This window comes from Aulonocara sp. 'chitande type north' Nkhata Bay, linkage group LG3 (assembly GCF_057382095.1).
Source record: "Aulonocara sp. 'chitande type north' Nkhata Bay isolate Kocher_YH1m ecotype deep benthic linkage group LG3, A_spYH_male_GT1.1, whole genome shotgun sequence".
NCBI lineage: Eukaryota > Metazoa > Chordata > Actinopteri > Cichliformes > Cichlidae > Aulonocara > Aulonocara sp. 'chitande type north' Nkhata Bay.
The window spans coordinates 8,628,244-8,650,829 of NC_141346.1; the positions used below are offsets into that span (position 1 = coordinate 8,628,244).

A 22,586-nucleotide genomic window follows, 5' to 3' on the forward strand; every position below is an offset into this window, starting at 1 on the left:
AGAAAAATAAAAATTATCACCTTTGACAGCGTAAAACAGCAAATATGTTCCCTTCTCTTTTAGTGGCAAAAGCAATGTAAGATAGTCCCAGCAAGTTATGTTCATCGAGATATTGAGTTCATAGCAGGATAAACTTTTACTATTACTGTGAAAGTAAAACTGAGATTAAGTTTATGCCCAACATGAACATCTTAAAAAACATTGTTAAACTCTGCTCAGAGGTTAAATGGGCGAAATGGAAAACCAAACGAGTGCTGTCAGCGTTAATCACGTTAAAATGATGTTAACGCCATAACCGCATTAATGCGGCAAATCTCCGTTAGCGAGCTGATGCTGACAGCACTGAGTAAAACAAAAAGAAAGTCAGATTTATAAAGAGTCCTGAACTGAGGTACGGTATTTGAGGTTCACCGGAGTGACGACATCAAACAGAAAACAGATGATGGATCATCTCCCCGTCAGTTTCTCTAAACACTGTTTCTTCTGTACGAACTCTAACACTCCGTTTGCCCCCTCAGTACGCTCTCTATAAGAAGATGACCCAGGCAGCCATCTTGATCCAGTCCAAGTTCAGGTCGTACTACGAGCAGAAGCGTTTCCAGCAGAGCCGGCGGGCCGCCGTCCTCATCCAGCAGTACTACCGCAGCTACAAGGAGTATGAGAGGCTCAAACAGGCACCAAGAGGCACCGCCTCCCACAACTCCAAGATCAAGTAAGACCTTATCACTCCTGAAACAAGCTAATAAACCTGGTCTGATCGCATGGAAACAAGATTCATTTCTGCCCACAAAAATAATGTAGCAATGACAGGTTAAGACGGTGTCTTCTTCCATACTCTTAAGTATAATAGTTTCCTAAAAGGAAAAAAAGTTTCATTCTGATTACAAATTGTTCCCTCAAGAAAACAAGGAAATTTTTATCTTTTCCCACAAGATAAAAATTTGTTCTCTCAACACAATAAACGAGTTTCTCCTTGTTCCTTCTGAATATGAATTTGTTCCTTCAAGAAATACAACTTAGCCCTTAAATAAATCATTCTTTAAAACAGGTTAATAACTTGTTCAGTCAAGATAACTTTTTCCTCCAAAAAGGTAATTTGTTCCCTCAGGATAAAAACTTGAGGGAACAAGTTGCTGTCTTCTTTCTGTCGTCTGCAGAAAAATAATTTGTTTTCCCACAACAAGATCATTTGTCCCATCATGATAATAACTTGCTCCTTTGGGATATTCACCGACGTGTTGAACATCTGGACATATGTTGTTAACTTGTTTCACACAAGAAAATAACTTTCAAAATCTTCTCTAAATATAATCACTTGTTCCCTCAAGTTTTTCTCGAAAAGATCAGTTGCTGTGCTGCCTTCATGTCAACAATGAAGCTTAATGTAAAAGTTCTCTTTAAATAAGCCTCTGCATCGAAACACAGATTTAGTTCCTCATTTTTAAGTAAGTCCCATTTATTAATGTAGCACTTTTTAAGAAGAGAATGTGCTACAAAGTGCTTTACAGGGAACTTAAGTTATGTTGTTTTTGTGTGATGCATTTTTAAGGCCATAAAAGTAAGAGTGAGGATTTTAAACTGATATCTGTAGCTAACCACAAGCCTTGCAGCAAGCCATTGCAACTAACAGTGGAGTGATATGTGAGACTTTGAGTGTGACTTGAAAGCCTTGCAGTAACCCGTATCTGCTGCCATCAGAAGGTCATTTGTGACTTTAAGGAGAGCTGTTCCTGTGGAGTGTAACTTCCTGAAACCTGACTGAAAGTTATCAAGAATATTATGTGTCTCAAGTGCCTTACTTACTTGTGACTTGTTTTAATATTTCTGTAATGATGGGAAGTTTCGAAATGGGTCTGTAGCTTGTCTGTGGTCTGTAGTTCTTAGCAGAGGTTGAATATCTGCTGTTCAGAGCACCTGGGTAAAGAGCCGGAGAGCAGAGAATAATTGATCAAAGTGACCACAGAGGGCCCAATTTAAACTTTAAGATAAGGGTTTCGTTTGAGTTAGATAGATCTCTTAAGTTGTGAGGTTTAGAGACACACACCGATGACAGATTTTTTCTTTTCTCGTTGTCATTAAGGGGGTCGTTTCTGACAAAGAAACAGGACCAGGCAGCCCGCAAGATCATGAGGTTTCTGCGGCGCTGCAGACACAGGTAACAGGAGGAATTTTAAAATTATAATGATATTTTTTCTGCCAGCTCGAATTGAGTTTTAAATATATTTTTACAGGATCAAAGAGCTGAAACAGACGAGGGAGCTGGAGAGGAGAGGACTGACCACCTAAACCATTTCAACCTTTTTTCCTCTCCTCCAGCGGGGAGAGGGATGACGGCGGGAACGAGAAAGTTCAGCAGGTTTAGTTTGATGTATACAAAGAGAAAAACCAAACGAGGAAACGACAGATGGAGAGAAGGACAGTGACGGAGAGATGCCTTACCCCACGCCAACTCTATCTATCTACTGATCTATCTATCTATCGATCTATGTCTTCTCTCCTGTTGAATGTAGCTGTCTGTCTGCAGCTTGAAGCGCTCCGTTCGTAAGCAGCTCAGCCTCCGTGGGCTCGCTTCTTTGCCCTGAGCAGTGTCTTGTAGTGAGATTCTGGCGGTCTTTTCTTACTCCTCATCTGACAGGACAATCAGAGCTTTCAGTCTATATTTACAAACTGACGATGATATCAGGAATTGATCTGATCAGTGAGTTCACTGACAGAAAAAAATGAACTGTTTTTGTAATAAAACAAATCAAGCTTTTTTTTAGTAAAAACAGAAAAAAAACAATCCTCAGATTAATTGCTGAGGATCCCTGTTAATATTGACCGCACTGCATTTGTTTACCTTTATATTTATTTATTGATTATTTTCAGTGCGGTGAATAAAAGCCTTCCTCACACTGCCAGATTGAAATTCATCCTCTATCGGGCGCTGCTTCCAACAGGTCTGCAGTTTGATTTTTCCTTTCCATAACAATCAGCAGCAGATGAGTCAGAGACGTGAAGTTAAGGAAGAGCGCTTTGGTTTCACAAGGAAGCACACTGAGAAAGCTGCCTCCTGGGAGGCACAGCTCAGGGCACAGTGAGCCCACATCCAAGTGTTGTTCTTTTGTTTTTTGTCCCATAATTCACTGCTGTTTGTCATTTTGGGGTTTTTTTTATATGAGGGATCGAAGGGACGTGTGAATGTTTGATTTCAGCTGCGGCACTTTTGAATGGAGCTCTGCTTCTTTTGAAATGTACATGATTCTATCAAAGCTACTTATAAATATATTTAAACACAGCCACATATAGAAACATATATACATATATATATTCTAGCGTTGGACTTTATAGATGCTCTGGATGTTTTTATTTATTACAGCATGAACTGTTCCTGTGAGTGAATGTGCGAGTGTGAGTTCTGCACAGACTGTGAGGTCGAGTCTTAATAATCCCACCCCCCAGGCGACGGAAGCTTTCCCCTACCCTGACCTCTGACCTCAGTCAGATGCTGATTTTTCTGTTTTAGTGAGAAGATCTGATCAGAAATCAGAGAATTAAACAGCTTGTTTATTGTTTACCTTAAGTACCTTAGAGATCTGGTTGTTGCTGCCTGATCTAAACCAGAAGCTTCATTTATTCTTCACATGTGCAAAAAGGGCTTCTTCCTGTTCCTGCCTTTCACAATAAAGGCTCTTAGTGTATCCACTTGCAGAAGATGGACATTGATAAAATGTAAAGCAGATTGTAGAAGCAAAATCAAATTTTATTTTCAGGTTTATTAGATGCTAAACAGAGAACATGTTAATATATATGTTAATCAGTATTCATGTTAGATTTATTTGGCAGTTTTGAAGTCTGCTCCAGGTTTAGGGAATAAAAAGTAGTAGATTTGTGGAACACAGAGTCCGATGTGGGGAAGTAGAACTTGCAATAAGTACTGCCACCAAGGGAGTGGAGGGATTCAGATCACTTTATGAAAAAACTCCACAATTTCTCTGCTTCCTGTTTCGATGTCTTCTACTGCGCGACACCTGTCAATTAAAACAATGCAATGAGTGCTTCACTCATCAGGCACCTGGATAAGACTTAAAGGGCCCTCCATCCTTTATCTTCCATTTATCTGAATTCAGGCTGTGGTGGCAGGAGGCTCAGCAGGTAATCTGGATGTCCTTCCAGATGCTCAACAGTCTAGTTCCCCCCAGGATTCTCCTCCCAGTTGAGCGATAAACCTTTAAGTAAGATAGCAACACAGATGCAGGTAGTAAGATGTGTTTTCTTTGTAAGTTATTATTATAAATGGTACTTTGAACTTTTAAGCACAGCCGCTTCCATTTGATCAAATCCCACGTTATTCTTCCTCTGATGAGGTCAGAGGTCAGATGGAGCCCCTTTCTCTTCCATATTTTAATCTGTGCAGCATTTTATTTCAGGGCAACATTGAGGACAAAGTACTCTCCAAGTCCTGCTGTGTTTTTTAACGATGTGCTTTTGTTAGGCGGACACTGAAGCGCCCGAGCATGAGCTTTCATTACGAGTTGTTTGCTCTCAGTTTTTCTTCTTCAGCCATTGCAGTGAAGCTTTGCATGAGTTTGTATTGACTTGTTCTGCATTTTAAACCTTTAAGATGAAATCATTGTTGTATGACTCGGATGATTAAATCAACTGTTTGCTACTCGTCTCTGTTGTTTGGTTCCTTATTTTGATAAGTGAACCAAAGAGGGGAAAGCCCAAATATATTTGTGATTTTCTTCACCCTTTTGTGTATTTCTGTATTAATGTGTAAATTAGATCCTAAAAGCTTTTAAAACAAAGTTTAACCTTTGTTAACTTGTCATTCCTAAGGGGAGTCAATCCCTATAAACTCCAGTGTTAAGACTTCGCAGTCCAACTTCACAGCAGAAATAAACGTTTACAGCCTGATACATAAAACTGCTCCCCTCTCTCCACACTTGTGAACAAGAGGCCGAAATACTTACACTCCTACACTTGGGACAGTAACTTGTCCCTGACCCGAAGTGGGCTCTTTGCCATTTTCCATCTGAGGACCATGGCCTGACGGTGCTGATGGCCACGAACCACTCCAGTGTGAGCTGGAGGCCAGCACCTGAAGAAGCCATCAGAACAACATCATCTGTGAAAAGGAGGGGTGGGTGTGGCATCATGAGCAGCTGATCCACACAGCTGTTCTACATCAGCTAATCATGCTTCTATATATTTTCCCACAATCAGGTTTTACATGTAAAATGACAAAGGTCTGTTCTATTGTATATGAGCAGGATGCCAGGTTACGAAGGGAGCTGGAGAGCAGGACAGAACTGAAGGGTGCAGCTGGAAAGCTGCTAAGAAGAAACTGTTTAAAAATGAATTGTAAATAAACATTAATTTACCTTGTAACACTAGGTGTGCACCGGGTTATTTTTCATGAGTGATGCCAAAACCCAGTCATAGGATGACTGGCAAGAATGGTGGCAGAGCTAACCGCTGGATCAGGAGCAGGCGGTGGAGCACCACAGACAGCTCAACTGACTGCAGGACCAGGCCAAACACCGGACAAAACCACTGGAGGTTCGGTGTCTCTTGCCAACACTGCTTCCCCTGGCCCCCGCAGTGACACTCCACCGGATGGACAAGGGATATGACCCCCAGCCTTCATGGAGGTCTTCCAAGCAACAGCAAAGGCGTACCAGTGGCCCGCACTGGAGTGGTCACTGCAGCTGCTGCATTTGCTGTCCAGAGAGTTGAAAGTGCCAGTGGTGACCCTTCCTGCAACAGCAAGGGCCAACTTTTCAGATGTCCTCCAGGTAATACTGGAACAACTGGGGCTTGAACCAGAGGACCACTGCCTGCCACTTCCGGAGAGATAGAACGGTGCCAAAGGAATGACCATTCATCTATGCCATGTTGCCAGCCAGTAGCGGTTTTTGATACGGGCGGTTGCCCAGGCGGCATCGTGGTGGGAGAGAGGTGAAACGTCTTCAAGCAACTTAAAGAAGTCCAGACGCTTTTCTTTGCAAGCTCCTTTGATTAGTTTTAATCTCCCCGATCCATTATAATGTTATGTTGGAATGTTGTTAAAGAGGGTCAAAAATGTTTCAACCCAGTTTGTTTTGCAGATTCTGTACAGCAGCTTTAATATAGGGAGGACAGTAAACGTAAAATCAGGTTTTTTCTCTTTGTCAGTTTAACAGTTTCTGTTGTGCCTGTCACTGCTCCCTGTCTGTTTGCTTACCTGGTTCTTCCTGACCTTGTACTTTCTCCTCACGTTCCCTCTTTCCTCTCTCCCTCTTTGGACTGACAATCATACACAAGTAGATTGTATTCAATCAGATGAAAAATTACATTAATATGAAAAAAAAATACTATTAAGATCACTAATAAAAAGTCCTCTCTCAGTGTACTTTCAACCAAAAGGCAAATAACCAAACCACATGAACATCTAATAAAAGATAAACATTGAAACATTGATCCAACATTATTCCTGATTGACGGATCATTTGATTTTACACTTTTACCTGAATGTGGCTCCTTTTTTTGAAAAAACTTCCTCATATCCATTATGAACCTGGCTGTGTCTCTGTACACACACACACACACACACCAGGAGTTATAAGGTTAATGGGCATTCAGTCAGTTAGCTAGTTAGTATCCATTTCTAACAGGACAGTGGTAACAACAGCAGGCTACGGACAATTCTAAGTTTTAGATTTTAAATAGGCTGTATACATTTCAATGGGAGCAACAGGACGGTCAAATGTCGCTGATTTTATTACAGAGCAGGACGGATTGTAGGGTAGCAAACATCGACGGAAAAGTTTTCAACACTGCAGGTTAACTGGTGTAATGTTTTTCAGCTAAAAAGAAACATGGTCTGACTCCTACCTAACTATATAAAGAGTAACTGAAGGTTAAATGCAGCTAATATGTCCTGTTTTAAGCCAGACACTAACACCTCCGCTCTGCTGCGTCTCAGCCACCATCGCTCTGGCAGCAACGGCGCTGGAGCCAGAGTAGGGGAGAGGCGAGCTGGAACAAACCATTTTGGGGGAGGGGGTTGCTCTTTAAATCAATGGCTAAAATCGCCATTGATTTAAAGTCTCACACACAACCCGTCGAAAGGGCAGGAGGGCCGGCTGCTTCCAAATAGAGCACATTTCATTCATATTGTTGTAAATCCAAGCCCATCATGTATTCATGATTTGAATCCTGGGTTGTGTGAAATCCCAGAAATAAACGCTAGACAAAGTGAATCTGTGAACTAAGGTGTAGGTGTGTTAGGTCATGTTGTGGTGATCCTCGGGTTGGAGGATGGGTGTTCATACTGGAGTACAAAATTAAAACCAAGATGGACAAGAAAAGTTCAAAGCCATCAGGTGCTCAGTTTAGAAAAAGAGAAAAGAAGAGGAGGAGAAACGAGCAAAAGATGCAGGTAAGCAGATGTGTGATTGGATAATGGCAGGACATCCTGAACCAATCAGAATCAGAATACTTTATTAATCCCTAAGTAAATAATGTGTGTTACAGTTGCTCCAAGAAGAAATGGTAAAAATAGCAACAGTAACAGACTAAACTCCAAACAATACATTATGTTACAGATTTTAATATTAATTAGTCATTGTCAGTTGTTGATTTGTCCTGTTCTCATTGTGTGACACATTATGATGGCTGTTTGGTATCCGTTTGCATACAATGCATACTCTCTCTCTCTCCATATGTGTGTGTTGGTCTGTGTTTCCACAAGCCCCGCTGGTTTAGAGACTTATTCATCATGAAGAAAACAAGAGAGTCAGCGATCGATCGATTTACTTGCAAGGGAGGCCTCGTTGGTGTCTACAACAAAATGACCCCAAATCCAGCTTCCGACTGCTGCCTTTTATTGGGAACACAGTTCACACAAAACAATAGTACCTCCCCTCATAACCCCCCTCGGTTACAAAGACAAGGCACTGTATGTATGTATGTGTGTGTGTGTGTTATGTGAGAATGTGTGTGAGTGACCTCCTGCTGACCGAAAAGGTCATAAAAGCAGGAAGCAACGTGTGTTTCTCTGGTGAAATTCAGTATGGTTCCGACAGTTTTATGCTAATGTACAATTCTCAATATGTTTTGTGTGTGTGTGTGTGTGTGGGGGGGGGGGGGGGGGGGGGGGGCACCATAGGGAGTGTTCGCCCAGGGCGCCAAACAGGCTAGGACCACCATTGTCGCCAGCCCTCAACACCCTCCCTCGGTCTGAAAGGGATTCCGTCCTCGTCCAGCATCCAGCTGCCCTGGTGAGCCTACAGGAGGAACACATATCATATGTTTTGCAAATGTAAAGTGTCCAAAACTGTAAAACAAAAAACAAACACACGAAAAAACGTTTGAGCTGGCTGAAGGAGTGACAGATTGCCAAATTGCAAAACTCTTATCTGTGTCTCTATCAGGTAATGTTCATATGTTGATTCATGGTTTTCTTCAGTTTTTGATCTACTGCAGAATATCTTTAAGGTTTTCTGCTGTAAAAACAAAACCAGGCCAGGAAAAGCTCCTTCATGTTTTTCTGTTTTATCCTCAGTTACTTTGACACAAAAGCATCTGCAGTGATGCTCACACCTCACAAGCGTCTGCTTAGTTTAGATAGATAGTTTACACTGAGTTTTTAATTGCAGAGGAACAGTCAAATAATTTGGAACGAAATATCTTTAATTTACAAGGTTTACAGGGTTCTTTTAACAGCCCATATCCAAAATAAATGATCGTATTTATAATATTTCTGACTGAGTCAAAATTGAATTGAATCCAATCATGACCTTGTGAATCAGAATAGAATCAGTTGTAGAAATCAGTGACAATAACCAGCCCTGCTCACACACAGGCACGTGCAGAGGGGGGGGGGGGGGGGGGGGGGGGCTAGAGGGGCTTGAGCACCCGCCCCTTTAAACCTCTCTGCACAGCCCTGCTCACACACTTCTAGATCTGAAAGTCTACTTTTACTGTTTATATAAAGAAAGACAAAGTCCTGCCTGCTGCTCTACACGCATAATAAAAGCACAGTAACGGTGACGTTAATACTGACTCACACAGATTTCTTTAGTCGGAGAAGATTCATTCATGCACACGGACTAGCTGACGAACACCTGCCTTCCCTGACCGCTAGCTCGTTAGTTAACCAGCTAAAAACACAGTTAACTTAGCGAAACAGTGCGGAGGGGTTTCGGGTCCGTCTGTCGGTTATTTTCAGTTTATTGAATAACACCTCAGGCTGTCAGTGTGTAACAGTCTTGGAAAGGTTCATTATCACTAAAACATCATGCCAGTGTTACAGGATACTGTTTTCTTCACGGCTGACTCAGCGGAGGAGGATTTAAAAACGTACTTACGATCGGTGAGAATTAGCCCATGAAAATCTGATAAATGTTACAGTTTTATAAAGAAAAAAGCACATTTAGTGTTTTTTCCTGTAGTTATATATGTTTAAATGAATTAAACATAAAAATCTAGCGCCATGCCAGCTTCTAGCTTTGCTTGACAGTGTGTTAAGATAAGATAAGATAAGATAAGATAAGATAACCTTTATTAGTCCCACACGTGGGAAATTTGTTTTGTCACAGCAGGAAGTGGACAGTGCAAGAGTTATGAGGCAAAAATTAGAATACAATAAGAATAAATACAGTACACAACTGTACAGAATAGAATAAAATAAAATACTATATACAGTAGAATAAAATAAAATAAATATACAATAAGATAAAAATAGAATACAAATACAAATACTATATACAACTGAGTAAAAACAAACAAAGCGGATCACACGAACAAGCAGAAAACACAGAGAACTCTGAGGGCTGAGAACACAAAACGAAGCCGATCGAGCCGCAAACCATCTGCAAACCTGTGCGGTTATTACAGTAAACACATAAACACAGCAGTCTTTCCTCTCTATGTCAAGAACAACAGAAGAGTCTCTAACGGCTGCAGCCATTTATTTCCTCTCCACACACGGCTCGTTCTCTGGACGTTGAGCACCATGAAAACTATAAAATAAGAAAAAATTGATACCCGTACAGTCCTTTTGAACTATAACAAGGAGCAACAACAACAATGAGCTTAAGTTAATTCAGGTAAGTTCAAACAAGTAATTCTGAGATATACAGTCACAGATTAAATAAATGCACAGTTCGGTTAAATAAAATATAACAACAGATCACCTCTCATCGCATACCTCAGTCCGCTTGCCAAGGGTGCAAACTCCGGGTGCTGCAGCTGCTAGCTTGCATGACACACATGTCTGGATGGACTTTGTTCAACTTATTCCTGCCGCACGACAGACTGCTCCACACACGTTACGGGGCATGCCTCTGAGCACATCTGTCCTTAGTGCGACTGCGCAAACAGTTCCGACAACCCCCGCAAGGATGATTTATGGTACAGAGTGTGGCTTTATAAACGGAGTTATTGTGAGTAACACGAATGTTAACAGAGGGAGAATTTCACTGAAGCACATCGATCAGCACTGTCACCGCTTTCTGTCTTTAACAGTCTCGTTATTTTTATTTCCTTGTTATTTTTATTTACTTCCAAAACGTGACGATCACAGTGATCGACAGTCTGATATAACAGGGAGATTTGTTTGGTATTGTGTTGCGTCACTGTTTCACATAATAGCATTATCAAAATGTGGCAATGGCCAGTTTTATGGTAGTAAAAAGTAGACCCCCAAAGACAAATCTTGGGGAAGCCTTTATCTGAGGGGGAGGTTGTCGTCCCACCCGCTAACATGGAGGAGGCGGGGATTATGGGCTGTCCTGCAGCCAGACACCAGTGGGCGAGTCAGCGAGTAGGGTTGCCGAAATGTTTTCTTTACCTTTTTTATAATAAATATGTCGTCCCTTATTTAAAAACAGAATCTAGTCGTTGAGGTTTTATTTCCTTTTGAGATGAATAAAAAAGTTAAATTACATTGTTTTTTAACAGAGCCATTTGTAATGCAACTACTCAGCACCGCAATGGGGGCAATGTGGCAGCTGTGGAGATGGCGGCGACAAGAGGAGCCGGATTAACGGGAATCATGGCGGAGAAGAACCAGGACCAGCAGACCATAAACCTAGAGACCAGCGACGGAGGGCAGCCCTCCTAAGCTCCCAACGAGCTCCAGGTCAGTGTCCCGGATGTTTTTTACTCTACAACGGACCGTTTATCATCCGGTTTATTCTGGTTTTAGTTCGGTTTCGGAAAAAGAAAATAAAGACGGTTGGGCTTTTGGCGCCTCTGAAAAACAAACTAATAAGAAGGGGCAACCCGTCCACGAGAGTACCCACGAGAGTACCGTGCTCCAGAAAGCTGTCGTCTGTCCTGCAGACAGCCGGGTTTGAGAGCTGCAGTCAGGCTTCTCTGAGGTTCAGGCTCATGTTAATAAACCATTGTTACTAACAGCCAGACACTGTAAACTTGTGGGGGTGTGCAGTGCTACAGGTTAAATAACCATCCAAACTACTGTTACCCGATGTTCACATATGGCCATGAGTATTATAGCTACATGTACACTTTGTGCTTCTGTTTGTTTCTATCGTCTTCGTTAATCTGACTGTTAAGGTGGATTTCTTCTGTTGTAGTCCCTTAGTTTTCTGTGTTTTTAAATGCCGAAGTTTAATAATTCACAGAAAGAATTAAAGCCACACATTAATTATAACATGTTAATAACCAGAAAATATCTTTAGACACCACATACACCAATAAAAACATGTTATTCCTGACTTTTACAGTACCAATAAAACAATAATAACCCACACATATATTTTAATAGTTAGTATATAAAATGACTAAACTGTTCACCCTATCTGTAAGGGAGAGGCCAGCTAGCCTTCAAAGGATTTGCACCAGAGAGAAACTGTACAGCTGCGATGAATGTGGATCACTATCTACTCAATCAGGTAACCTGAAGAAACACATCAAAATTCATACTGGAGAGAATCTGTTCACATACAGAAAATATGGGAATGCTTTTACTCTTTCAGGCTCCTTGAGTCGCCATCAGCAAATCCATATGGTGGAAAGGTCTTCCAGCTGTGACCAGTGTGGGTCTGTGTTTACTCAGTCAGGTAGCCTAAAGATACATATGTGTATTCACAGTGGAGAAGAACCATACAGCTCTAACCAATGTGGGAAACGTTTAACTGTGCCAAAAACCTTTAGAGTAGAAATGCAAATAAAGAGCTGACTGGAGAGAAACTCGACATGTGTCGTGAATATAGAACTGCTTTGATGCTTTTATGTTCCCTTAGATGACCTCAGTCATCCTAGAAAACCTTTACTCAGAAAGGTACTCTGGTGTGCCACATGTTAGTTCAGGCTGGAAACAGACCACACTGGGGGAAAGAATGCAAAACACTTTCAGGAAAAGGTTGAATTTAGTGCTCTGTGAAAACCTTCACGGCAGGGAATAAACTGACAGATGGTGCTGCAGCTGACCGAGACACTGAAGTCCAGACTTTAGTGTAGACCTTTAGAGTTAAAAATGTATTGTGCAAGTAGTCTATACATGTTAGAAAGGCTGTTGGGAAGTAACCTTTGACATCTGTGGGATTGAAACTGAGCAGATGAAATCAATCAGACTTGTGGAGCAAATGTTTTGTTCTAAACCTCTGAGATGATATATTGAATTGACAGTTTTCTGTGACTCAGATGAACAGATCAGTTGTTTAACATTCAGTGCTTTTGTGTTTTTGAGAAGCAAAAAAAGGTAAAATATTACAGCTATTAACTTGTTCCTTATGCTGTCTTGTTCACTTAAAAAGAAATGATTGAACTACTCCCCTCTGTCTGCAGGGGGCGAGCAGGGTGGAAAACTACTGATGGTATATAGTGTACCATACCTTCATGAGTATTATTTAAACTGTACTGTACTGCAAAAATAGTGTGTTGTTGTAAAAACGATGCAAAAAATGCAGTTAACAATAGAAGAGATATCATAATAATTCTTAAAGAAAGTCAATGTGTCACTGAGTACAGTTTCCTTCACCATGAAAAGGCACTCAGGAACTGGTGCAAACTGAGAGGAAGAACTCTGGCAAACACAAAGCCACAGCTAAATCAGAAGACAAGTTTCTAAAAGTCAACAACTTGTGTGATAGGCACAAGGCACAAGCAATGAACTGGTAAAGACTGGAAGAAGGTGTTATGAACTGATAAATCGAAATCTGAAATATTTTGTACATCACACAGTGGTTTTTCAATATGTGGCATCAAATGTCAGACATGTAGAACACGTGATGGGACTGTTGCTGAATCCAGGATCGGTGACTTATACAGAGTGCGAGGTGCCCTGAACTAAAATGGCTACCACAGCATTCTGCAGTGTTGTGCAGGACCCACTGGTTTGTGTCCAGTTGGTCCTTCTACAGAAAGATAATGACCTAAAAATTCAAGCTATGATAGTTCTAATTTAGAAAAAAAAAAAGAAGAAGATGAGCTCAAAAACATGGAGGTACCATCATAGAGTGGGCCCATCAAGTTGTTTTGGGATGAACTGGACAGAAGGTTAAAAAGCACCCAAAAAGCGCTACCCATTTATGGAAACGTTTGCAGCAGAATTGGGAAGAACCTTTTGAAGAACATCCCCAAAGTGGGATAAACGTTTCATCACTTATCCAAATGACTTCTTCAGTCTCAGCTGTCTACAGGTTTGACCAATCTTATAAACAGTACATTTACACAATGACTGAAGCTAGCTGAATGAACAATGAAATGTTTCTGCCACTGAAAATGCTTTTTCCAGATGAAGAAATCAACCTTTTGGGATTTACCTACCCAGATGACTGATCATGCATCAAAACCTTTCGAAGAATATTTGGTTTCCACTGTAGAAAGAATGACACTAGTGTGTTCAGCTGTCATAGGTGTCAAATAGGTTACTATTTTGAGTCAAAAGTCTAGATTAAATTTTGATTACAAATGGATTCTGTGATTTTGTTTTTTAACCTCAGTTGTTTATTTGTTCTGTGCTTTCACTTCAAAATAAAAAAGAGACATTAAACTGCTTGGGTTTCAGTAAGACTCTGGAGGTGGTCTAAAGCTTTTGACCAGAGTGTGTATATATAGAAAATATATATACTTCTGAGTAATATGTAAACATCTGTTTTCAAAAGAAAGAAGCTGCTGATAAAAACCACAGTTTTCAAAAAATTGTAATCAATAAACTGTAATAACAATAACTGGGGGCGAAGGCGGGTGGTTGGGGGGGGGGGATTAGGGTTTGGCTCCATTCCAAACTCATTTATGGTGGTTCATTATTCTATTGTGAGAGTATAAATTCAGTTACAATATGACGGTAATAGAAAAAGAACTTCTAAATTCGAAAATTTCAAGATTATAATGAAATTTCAGCAGCAGTGTCAGTCCAGCAGACTGCAGAGTTTTCTCCAACTAATACCAGTCCAGCAGACTGCTGGCTGCAGTCCAGCAGAGTACAGGGTACAGTTCAGCAGGCTACAGTCCAGTATCTTATAAGCCCTGCTGTAAACAAACACATTTTTAAGATATTCTCATTTTTAAAAATGGAAGACATATTTTGAGAAATATGAAAGGAAGATGAGCCGATGAGGTGGTGTACCTGATTTTTCTCTAGTTTTAACACCTGATGCACTGGGTGCATTTTTAGGTAAATAGTTTGATATAACTTTGCTGTTTGCAGTTTTTAACATATTTTTTTTCAAGATTACAGTTTATATTTGCATTTCAAGTTATAAAAATGATTTTTTTTAAACATGTATGTGGTTTTTACAGTAAAAAAAATACACTTTTTCTACTCAGATTGTATTTTTTTTTAGATTGTTTGTGTTAATGCAGCATGTCAATGAACAAATAACTGTAAATTTAGAGATTTGATGTTGTATGGAAAAGAAAGATACCAAACAAGGCAAGGCAAATAGTTTTTAAAGGTGAAATATAAAGGTAAAATCAAAAGTTGTCTGAAACAGCCAATTATAGCGTTATAGAGCAATGGACCAGCAACACAGCAAACATAAGAGAGCGATTTAAAATTTGCCTCTTCCATTCTAAGTTTCAAACCCCAAACCAATGAATTACAATCCAATTGGCTTTCCATACACAGCTGACATGTCAGACCTTCAGAGATGGTAGCAAAGTACAAATACTTTGTTCCTGTACACTGAAGTACCATGAACACAACGTATTACATTTTTGAAATTGTAGGGATTAGAAAGTACAGAAATTTGTTTAAAGTTGTAGGGGGGGGGGGGGGGGGGGGGGGGGAGTAAAATTTTAAGTGGCAGGTATATCAGCAAGAACACAAACTGTTTGTGTGCAGTCTGTCACATTCTGCAAGCTGAAGGTAAACCTGCTATATTTCCCAGAATGAGAGGGAACGTCACTCAGAGATGGAAAAAGCAGAGGTGATATTTAGAGGTAAGGACTGCTTAGTGGGAACTGAAAACATTTACATTTAAAGCTTACATGCAATGTCTTCTTTTCTTAAAATCAGATTTTGTGTTTGTATATGATGATGATTCAGGGCATTGAAGATGATAACAGTGGGGATTATATTCTTAAACTTAGTTACAGCGCTTTCAGAAAGACATCTACTGTGATAAAATCTACTCTCCACTGCTGTGTAATCAATTATTGTAAATGTTATCAGGAAATGATCAGACAGGAAACACTGTTAAATGTTCAGTTTCTTTGCCATATGTTAAAACAAGATCTACACAGAAAATTCAAAAGTGTTAAATGTTTTGGTGTTAATAGTCTTCTTGCAAAAGTAGAGTTAATTTTACTCTAAGTAGAGTCACATTCTTTTAATGTAACTCTGAGGTGTAAAATGATAGTAGTTAAAATCGAGTGTTAAAAATGAGTGTTTCTATGTCAAATCTGGAGGTGTTACAATGGAAACATTAACTCTTGACCTCTTAACTCTGAACTCCTAGAGGGGCTATGACACCAACAGAGTAAATTCACAGACTCCGCCCCCAGCACGGCTCCAATCGAAGCTGAAGTGAAGCCGTTTCAGAACATTTTGCTCTACATATTTGAGTTGTTTGCCATGCTTGGTAAGTCATTTTTTTCAAAGGTTGTTTCAATTATTTCTATTAGCTTTTACTTCTGTGGCTCTTTGGAGTTGAGACAAAGCTGTGTGAAAGGCATTAGCCATGTTGCTCGGTGATAGCATAATATTCTGTTTTAGCTAGCTGAAAGGTATTGTTTGCGGGCAAATACCACAGCCTTGAAAAAAGCTTGCATGTGAATTTTCAGTCAAACTTTTGGTCAAATACACCTAAAACAATGTGTAGAATGTGAAATGTTGGTATAATGGTGCTACTTGAAGCCTGAAAACGATCGCCCATAAAAAAAAACGAGCGAGAGAGAGAGAGAGAGAGACAGCACAACAGGAAACACTTCTAGCCTTACAGAGTCAGCTAAGAAGGCACAGGGACCATGACAAGCAAACAAAAACTGTTGTGAGCCGCCTCCCTTATTTCGCCTTTGGACTTTTGGAGACTTGACCTGGCTTTCAAAAGATATTGCAAAAAAAAAACCATCATGCAAACATCGTCGGGTCTGCCGTGGTATGTTTACAATGGGACTTCTGCTCCAGAACCTCTACGCACAGCGTCTGCAAATCGGGGCTTTACTTTCATCTTTACGCAGGACTGTAAGCTGCCATCTGTGAGGCGCGAGCGGTGTTTGTTTTTAACATAATTCACGGTGGAGAATAGCTGCTGACATAATGTGGATCTGAAGATCCATAATAGACCCTGTGCACAAGAAAATGCTAACTTCCTGGTTTGAGACCGGATGTGTCACGGTCCTGGGTCTCCTGACCCAGCGTTTTTAGTTCTTTGTGATTTTTGTATTATTGTACTTGTGTGTGATTTATTCTATGGCTTCTAGTTTTGATCCCTTGCCCTTCATGTCTCTCTGTGTCCCCTCTGTTCTGTGTAATTGTGTGTCTTTGCATGTTTGAGTTTCTTGTTTTCTGTCACTCTGCATTGTGCATTATGTTCTCATGGTTGGTTTTTTGTTACTCTCTCTAGTCTAGTCTCTTGTGTTCCCAGCTGAGTATTTCCCTGTGTATTTTGGTTCTTAGACCTCTGCCTTATGGTTTATGTCTCTGTATTTCTTAGTTGCTGTCTCCACTGTGTCAAGTTCGCGTCTCTGTGTGATACTTCGTGTTTTACTTTGATGGTCCGTGTCTCATGTGAATGCGTCCTGCTTTGCTTGTCTCGTCAGTCCTGATTTCTCCCAGCTGTGCCCTCCTTCTGTGTCTCATTCCCCTCGTTACTTCCCAGTGTATTTAAACCCTGTGTTTCTCTGAGTCAGTGTCGCGTCGTCCCTCATGCTGTGTGTGGATCTCCCTGTGTCTCCCTGTGAGTTCTTAGTTTATGGTTTCCCAGTTTAGTCTAGTTTTGTATGTTTGTTCTACCAGCAAATAAAGCTGTGTTTTGAGTTCACCTCCCCGAGTCTGTGAGTCCTGCATTTTGGGTCCAACTCCTGCCTGCCGCACAGCGATTCATGACAGGATGTGGGGTTATACATTTCCTGTAGCTTTACTTTGCGGTCAATCGCTACTGCGAAGATATCCTCCAAAATCATGTCCAAAACTCAAAAACTGAAAGATTGCATTACGTTACAAAGAGCATAAGGTGGGAACACTCACCACTGTTGTGTCATAAAAAATCTAATGATCAACTTTGACCTTTAAAGAGTTTAGATCGATCAGTTGTTTACATCACTCAACACAAGCAGAACGGCATCACTGCAGCAGAAGACACATCGTCCACATTCAGAAGCACATCTCTGTATAGTGACTGGTCTCATGATTTAAACAGGCAAATGTTCAGCATTCAAACTACAGGTGAACAATAGTCAAACCAGATGTTTCCCCATTATGTCGATATCAGCTAGTCAAGTACACAACTACACAGCATGTTAACAAACTGTGAAAAAAAAAAAGCCACACAAAAAATGAACGATTGCTGGTAAGGGTTTCTATACATTAGTATTTACGAAGGGTATGTTGTGACTTACCTTCAAAATTACAGAGGTCCCTCGCTATAACACAGTTCACCTTTCACCTCGCTGTTTCACAGATTTTTTTAGTGCAAGTTTGCATTTTTTTTTACATCACATTGTGTCCTGATCGCTGCAAACGATCTCCTCCGTGCCGTCTCCTGTACAGTACAGAATCGCTGCATCGATCGCTAGCAGTGTGACTCTGAAGTGCAGTGCTGTATGTCGACGATGTTGACGAAACATTTTGCACCGTCAAAAAAATAAAATTGGCAGCGGGATACATCAAAGAGAGGCCTGCTCAAAATGAGACCCTTGAGCGAAAGTTGGATCACATCGCAGAACGGATCACCGCAGTTGTGGGGTCTCACCAACACCACGGAACAGAAGTTTGATACCATCGTGGGGAGGCTCGCGGCTATCCAACGGGAGATTGAGAGACCAGTGTCGGACTGTTAAAGAACAGCTTTGAAATTCTCCTGAGCTGCTCGCAGAGAAGAAAAATCAACGACATCAACATATGGACACCACGGCGCCAGCTGCGGGTCCAAGGCTGGTGCTGAACAAAAACAATTCCCTGATAACGACTGTGTGATGACTATCCTTCCCATTCTGTGTAAGGCCACCCGGGTTGGCTTGCAGACTGTTTACTTAGCCTGATAGGGCGAAGGACACTGTCCCCGCTGAACTCTGGACACGCACACACATACATTTACACTGAAAAGCAAACACTTATCCCCCTCCCTTTCCAAACGCCTTCGATCCTTTTTTCCTGTGGGGGAAGATGGCGGGTCTGTGTGCCGCGCTGGAATGGTAGCGCTGTGCAGGATGACTGCTGTGTTTTCCTTCGCACTACTCCTCACCGCCTACCCAACCCCGTGGCTTGTCACGTGCTCCAATGTTGTACTGTGGACATTTATGTGCTCTCTGTGCAGAGGAGTTTTTTAGTTTCCTGTTCTCATGCTGTCCTCCCATAGGTGCCCAGCATGAGCAGAGGTCTCTTTTTTTCCTCTTGTACTTTCCCCATTGTTGTGTACTTTTTCAGTGTAACTGTACTAATAACTGTACAACAAAATACACAATACACAGTATAGAACTATATAAGAATGTATGAAGAAATATAAATAAATAAATATATATATATATATATATATATATATATATATATACAAAATAACAGCAGCTGTACAAGTATTAGCTGGAAATGAGGAGTATAATGTCCAGTGTTGTGCAATCCACATTATGTCTTGTGCAGTGCAAATATGCTTAAAGTGATTTAAGTGATGAAGTGAAAACAATGTCCAGAATGTCCAGTGTGTGTGTAAGAACTATATGTGTGGGTCAGTACTGTGTGGTGGTGTGATTGTGATTGAGAGACCGTATCGCCTGCGGGAAGAAGCTCCTCCTCAGTCTCTCTGTGTTGGTCTTCAGGGAGCGGAATCGCTTTCCTGACCTCAACAGAGAGAACAGATGGCTGAGGTCCTTCACGATCTTCCTGGCCTTGGCTGTGGTGTCATATCAATGTATGCTCTCGGTGTTTTCTGATATCAAACTGTGGTATGAGTACCACTGTTGGTAATCTTTGTAGTGATAGTCAAAAGATCTATCTTATAAAGTCCTTTTTTAAAATTTAGACTTGGTTTAAATCTGGCATAGAACCAGTTGAATATTTGTATATAATCCCTGCAGCTGTCAGACTCAATAGCAGGGGTCACCAGCCTTTCTTAAAATTGAGAACTAGATTAAAATTGTCAACAGTTTGATTCGTCTTTAGTTTTATAGTAACAATTCTATCTTGATATGGTATGTCTTATTACAGGTTAATTTTTCAAAAAAGGCCTTCCACTTTTAGCGAAATGGGCTAAAATCACCCCTGATTATCTCTTTAATAAAGTTCATGCGTTTATACAAAGGATACGCTGATTATTGAACAAAACCCCAACGATCGGATGTTAATCTGATTTATTTGCTCTCTGTCTTCCATAAACAGTGATTTTAAATCTAAACTACGAATCCTTTAGGCCAAGTCCATAACATGCAACTGTTTCAATTAGATTGATTGTCATTTTAACTGACTTTTTATTTTATTTGAATTTTATTGAATTTTATTTTTATTTTATTTGTATTCTTTCACTTATTGTTGCATGTGTGTTGTTGCTGCCTGTGTTTGAGTAATTTCTGTAACTGTGAGACATCTGCTGCTGCCTATCTTGGCCAGGTCTCCCTTGAAAAAGAGGTTTTTAATTTCAATGGGATCTTCCTGGTTAAAATAAAGGTTAATAAATAAATAAATAAATAAAACATGTTTTTAATGTTAGTTATAATTCAGAATTGGCGACTGAAACATGTAGGACATATGGGCAGACATCTCCAAAATCATCGAAGCACTTATGCAAAGAGGCTCTCTCTTGACAAACCAGCCAGATATGTGAAGATTAAACGAGTGAGAGGAGCCAAAAACACACATTTACAATCCATTTCACTTTTAAAAGTCTGTCACAAAGTACATCCACCCTGTTTGTGAGCCTGCATTACACTCCCAATGCTGTGGAACCTGAACAATAACCAGAACAAAGTCTGAAATAAAAAACTGCCAAACAGCTGCACCACTGAGTCACACTTTGTTTTCTGAGTTTGAGAAAAGGTTTCATTTCTGACCTGCAATATAACTCTGCGCTCTGATGTCACACTCACACATTTATAAGAGGAAGTTGAATGAAGCTCCGCCCCCCACATTACTCAAATGCAACAGACCAGGAAACAGGCTGTTTTTCTTCCCCCGTAAAGAGAGACGCACAGACGATCAGACTGAGCTCAGACCAAACTAGCAGCTTCCTCTGAGTGAGTCCAGCTACAGGAGAGAAAAGTGGAAAACTCCAACACTGCTGCTTCAAGCTGCTGACGCTCCACACACTGAATGTGAGTTTGAGCAAAAACACGACTCAAAGGAAGTTTCAGTGAAGGTGGTAGAGGAGGGAGGGGAGCCAGGACTGACTGTACTTCCTGTCTGCTGTTTTCAGCTTCACTCACAGACTCAATGGCTTCCAGATCAGAGGAGGATCTCTGCTGTCCGGTCTGTCAGGAGGTCTTCAGAGATCCTGTTCTTCTGTCATGTAGCCACAGCTTCTGTAAAGACTGTCTGAAGAGATGGTGGAGAGAGAGACCAACACACGAGTGTCCAGTTTGTAAGGAAATATCAGTGGATGATCCACCTTCAAACCTGGCTTTAAAGAACCTGTGTGAGTCGTTCTTACAGGAGAGAGATCAGAGAGCTTCAGAGGCTCTCTGCAGTCTGCACTCTGAGAAACTCAAACTCTTCTGTCTGGACCATCAGCAGCCAGTGTGTGTCATCTGCAGAGACTCAGAAAAACACACCAATCACAGATTCAGACCCATCGATGAAGCTGCACAACAACACAAGAAGGAACTTCAGGAAACTCTGGAGCCCTTAAAGAAGAAGTTAAAGGTTTGTGAAGAAGTTCAAGTGAAGTTTGATCAAACAGCAGAACACATTAAGGTCCAGGCCCGACACACAGAGAGGCAGATTAAGGAGCAGTTTAAGAAGCTTCACCAGTTTCTAGCAGAGGAAGAGGAGGCCAGGCTGGCTGCACTGAGGGAGGAAGAGGAGCAGAAGAGTGGGATGATGAAGGACAAGATGGAGGCTCTGAGCAGAGAGATAGCAGCTCTTTCAGACACAGTCAGAGCCACAGAGGAGGAGCTGAGAGCTGAAGACGTCTCATTCCTGCACAACTACAAGGCTGCAGTGGAAAGAGTCCAGCGCTGCCCCCTGCTGGATGATCCACAGCTGCCCTCAGGAGCTCTGATAGACCAGGCCAAACACCTGGGCAACCTGACCTTCAACATCTGGAACAACATGAAGGACATGGTCTCCTACACTCCTCTCATCCTGGACCCAAACACTGCTCATCCAAACCTCATCCTGTCTGAAGATCTGACCAGTGTGAGACGAGGAGGAGAGAAGCAGCAGCTTCCTGATAATCCAGAGAGGATTGATAATTACTACTCTGTCCTGGGCTCTGAGGGCTTTAACTCAGGGACTCACAGCTGGGATGTTGATGTAGGAGACAGTACATGGTGGGAACTGGGTGTATTTGCAGAGTCTGTGCAGAGGAAGGGAAGCATACAGTCTGGATTCTGGACAATATGGTTCTATCAAGGTAAATACTCAGCACTCTCACCACCAGCTCCATCAACTGCTCTCTCAGTAGAGAAGACGTTCCAGAGGATCAGAGTGAATCTGGACTGGAACAGAGGAAAGCTGTCGTTCTCTGATCCTGATACTAACACACACATACACACCTTCACACACACTTTCACTCACAGGATGTTTCCATACATTGACACTGATGATGAAGTGAAGGTGTGTCCGTTGAAGATGTCAGTGTCAGTGCAGCAGATGAGTTGAGGATGATGATGTTTCTAATGTTGTTTCCTGTCAGTGAGTTGAAGCTGTTAAACTGCAGCTGTCCTCCTGCTGCCTCGTTGTTCCAAAGCTCTTTGTTTCTCTTTTAGTTTCACTGTTTCTTTCTGTTTCTGCTGTCCACCTTTTCACATGGAAAATCATTTCACTGTTTCTCACTGAATGA

The 22,586-nt window shown here is 41.2% G+C and overlaps 2 protein-coding genes and 2 long non-coding RNA genes across 9 annotated transcripts in view; 3 read left to right on the forward strand and 1 right to left on the reverse strand.

The window, feature by feature from the left end:
- The window catches only part of camta2 (calmodulin binding transcription activator 2), a 27,089-nt gene extending 22,433 nt beyond the window's left edge, over positions 1–4,656 (forward strand). For both annotated transcript variants that reach the window (XM_086270052.1, XM_086270062.1), the window contains 3 exons: positions 519–712; positions 2,081–2,155; positions 2,232–4,656. In XM_086270052.1, the coding sequence (XP_086126178.1) occupies positions 519–712; positions 2,081–2,155; positions 2,232–2,286 (324 nt within the window). In that variant the 3' untranslated portion in view covers positions 2,287–4,656. The remainder of the gene's footprint in view (positions 1–518; positions 713–2,080; positions 2,156–2,231) is intronic.
- Positions 3,402–7,016, reverse strand: LOC147333801 (uncharacterized). Of its 2 annotated transcripts, none has more exons than XR_015125865.1 (4): positions 6,492–7,016; positions 6,209–6,270; positions 4,956–5,083; positions 3,402–4,208 (listed from the first exon to the last, which is right to left on the reverse strand). It is a non-coding gene; the product is annotated as an uncharacterized LOC147333801 (long non-coding RNA). The 2 variants fall into 2 exon arrangements; XR_015125870.1 differs by having other exon boundaries at positions 4,956–5,110.
- Positions 7,017–9,869: 2,853 nt separating this feature from the next.
- LOC147333802 (uncharacterized) lies at positions 9,870–12,500 on the forward strand. 4 transcript variants are annotated; one of them, XR_015125873.1, is made up of 4 exons: positions 9,870–10,076; positions 10,930–11,110; positions 11,800–11,885; positions 11,970–12,500. It is a non-coding gene; the product is annotated as an uncharacterized LOC147333802 (long non-coding RNA). The 4 variants fall into 4 exon arrangements; XR_015125874.1 differs by lacking the exon at positions 9,870–10,076 and adding an exon at positions 10,191–10,380; XR_015125871.1 differs by lacking the exon at positions 9,870–10,076 and adding an exon at positions 10,194–10,412.
- An 8,504-nt stretch (positions 12,501–21,004) lies between these two features.
- LOC147333803 (nuclear factor 7, ovary-like) lies at positions 21,005–22,586 on the forward strand. The gene has a single exon (XM_086270084.1). It carries the CDS (start codon positions 21,017–21,019, stop codon positions 22,403–22,405), a length of 1,389 nt encoding a protein of 462 aa, XP_086126210.1. The 5' UTR covers positions 21,005–21,016; the 3' UTR covers positions 22,406–22,586.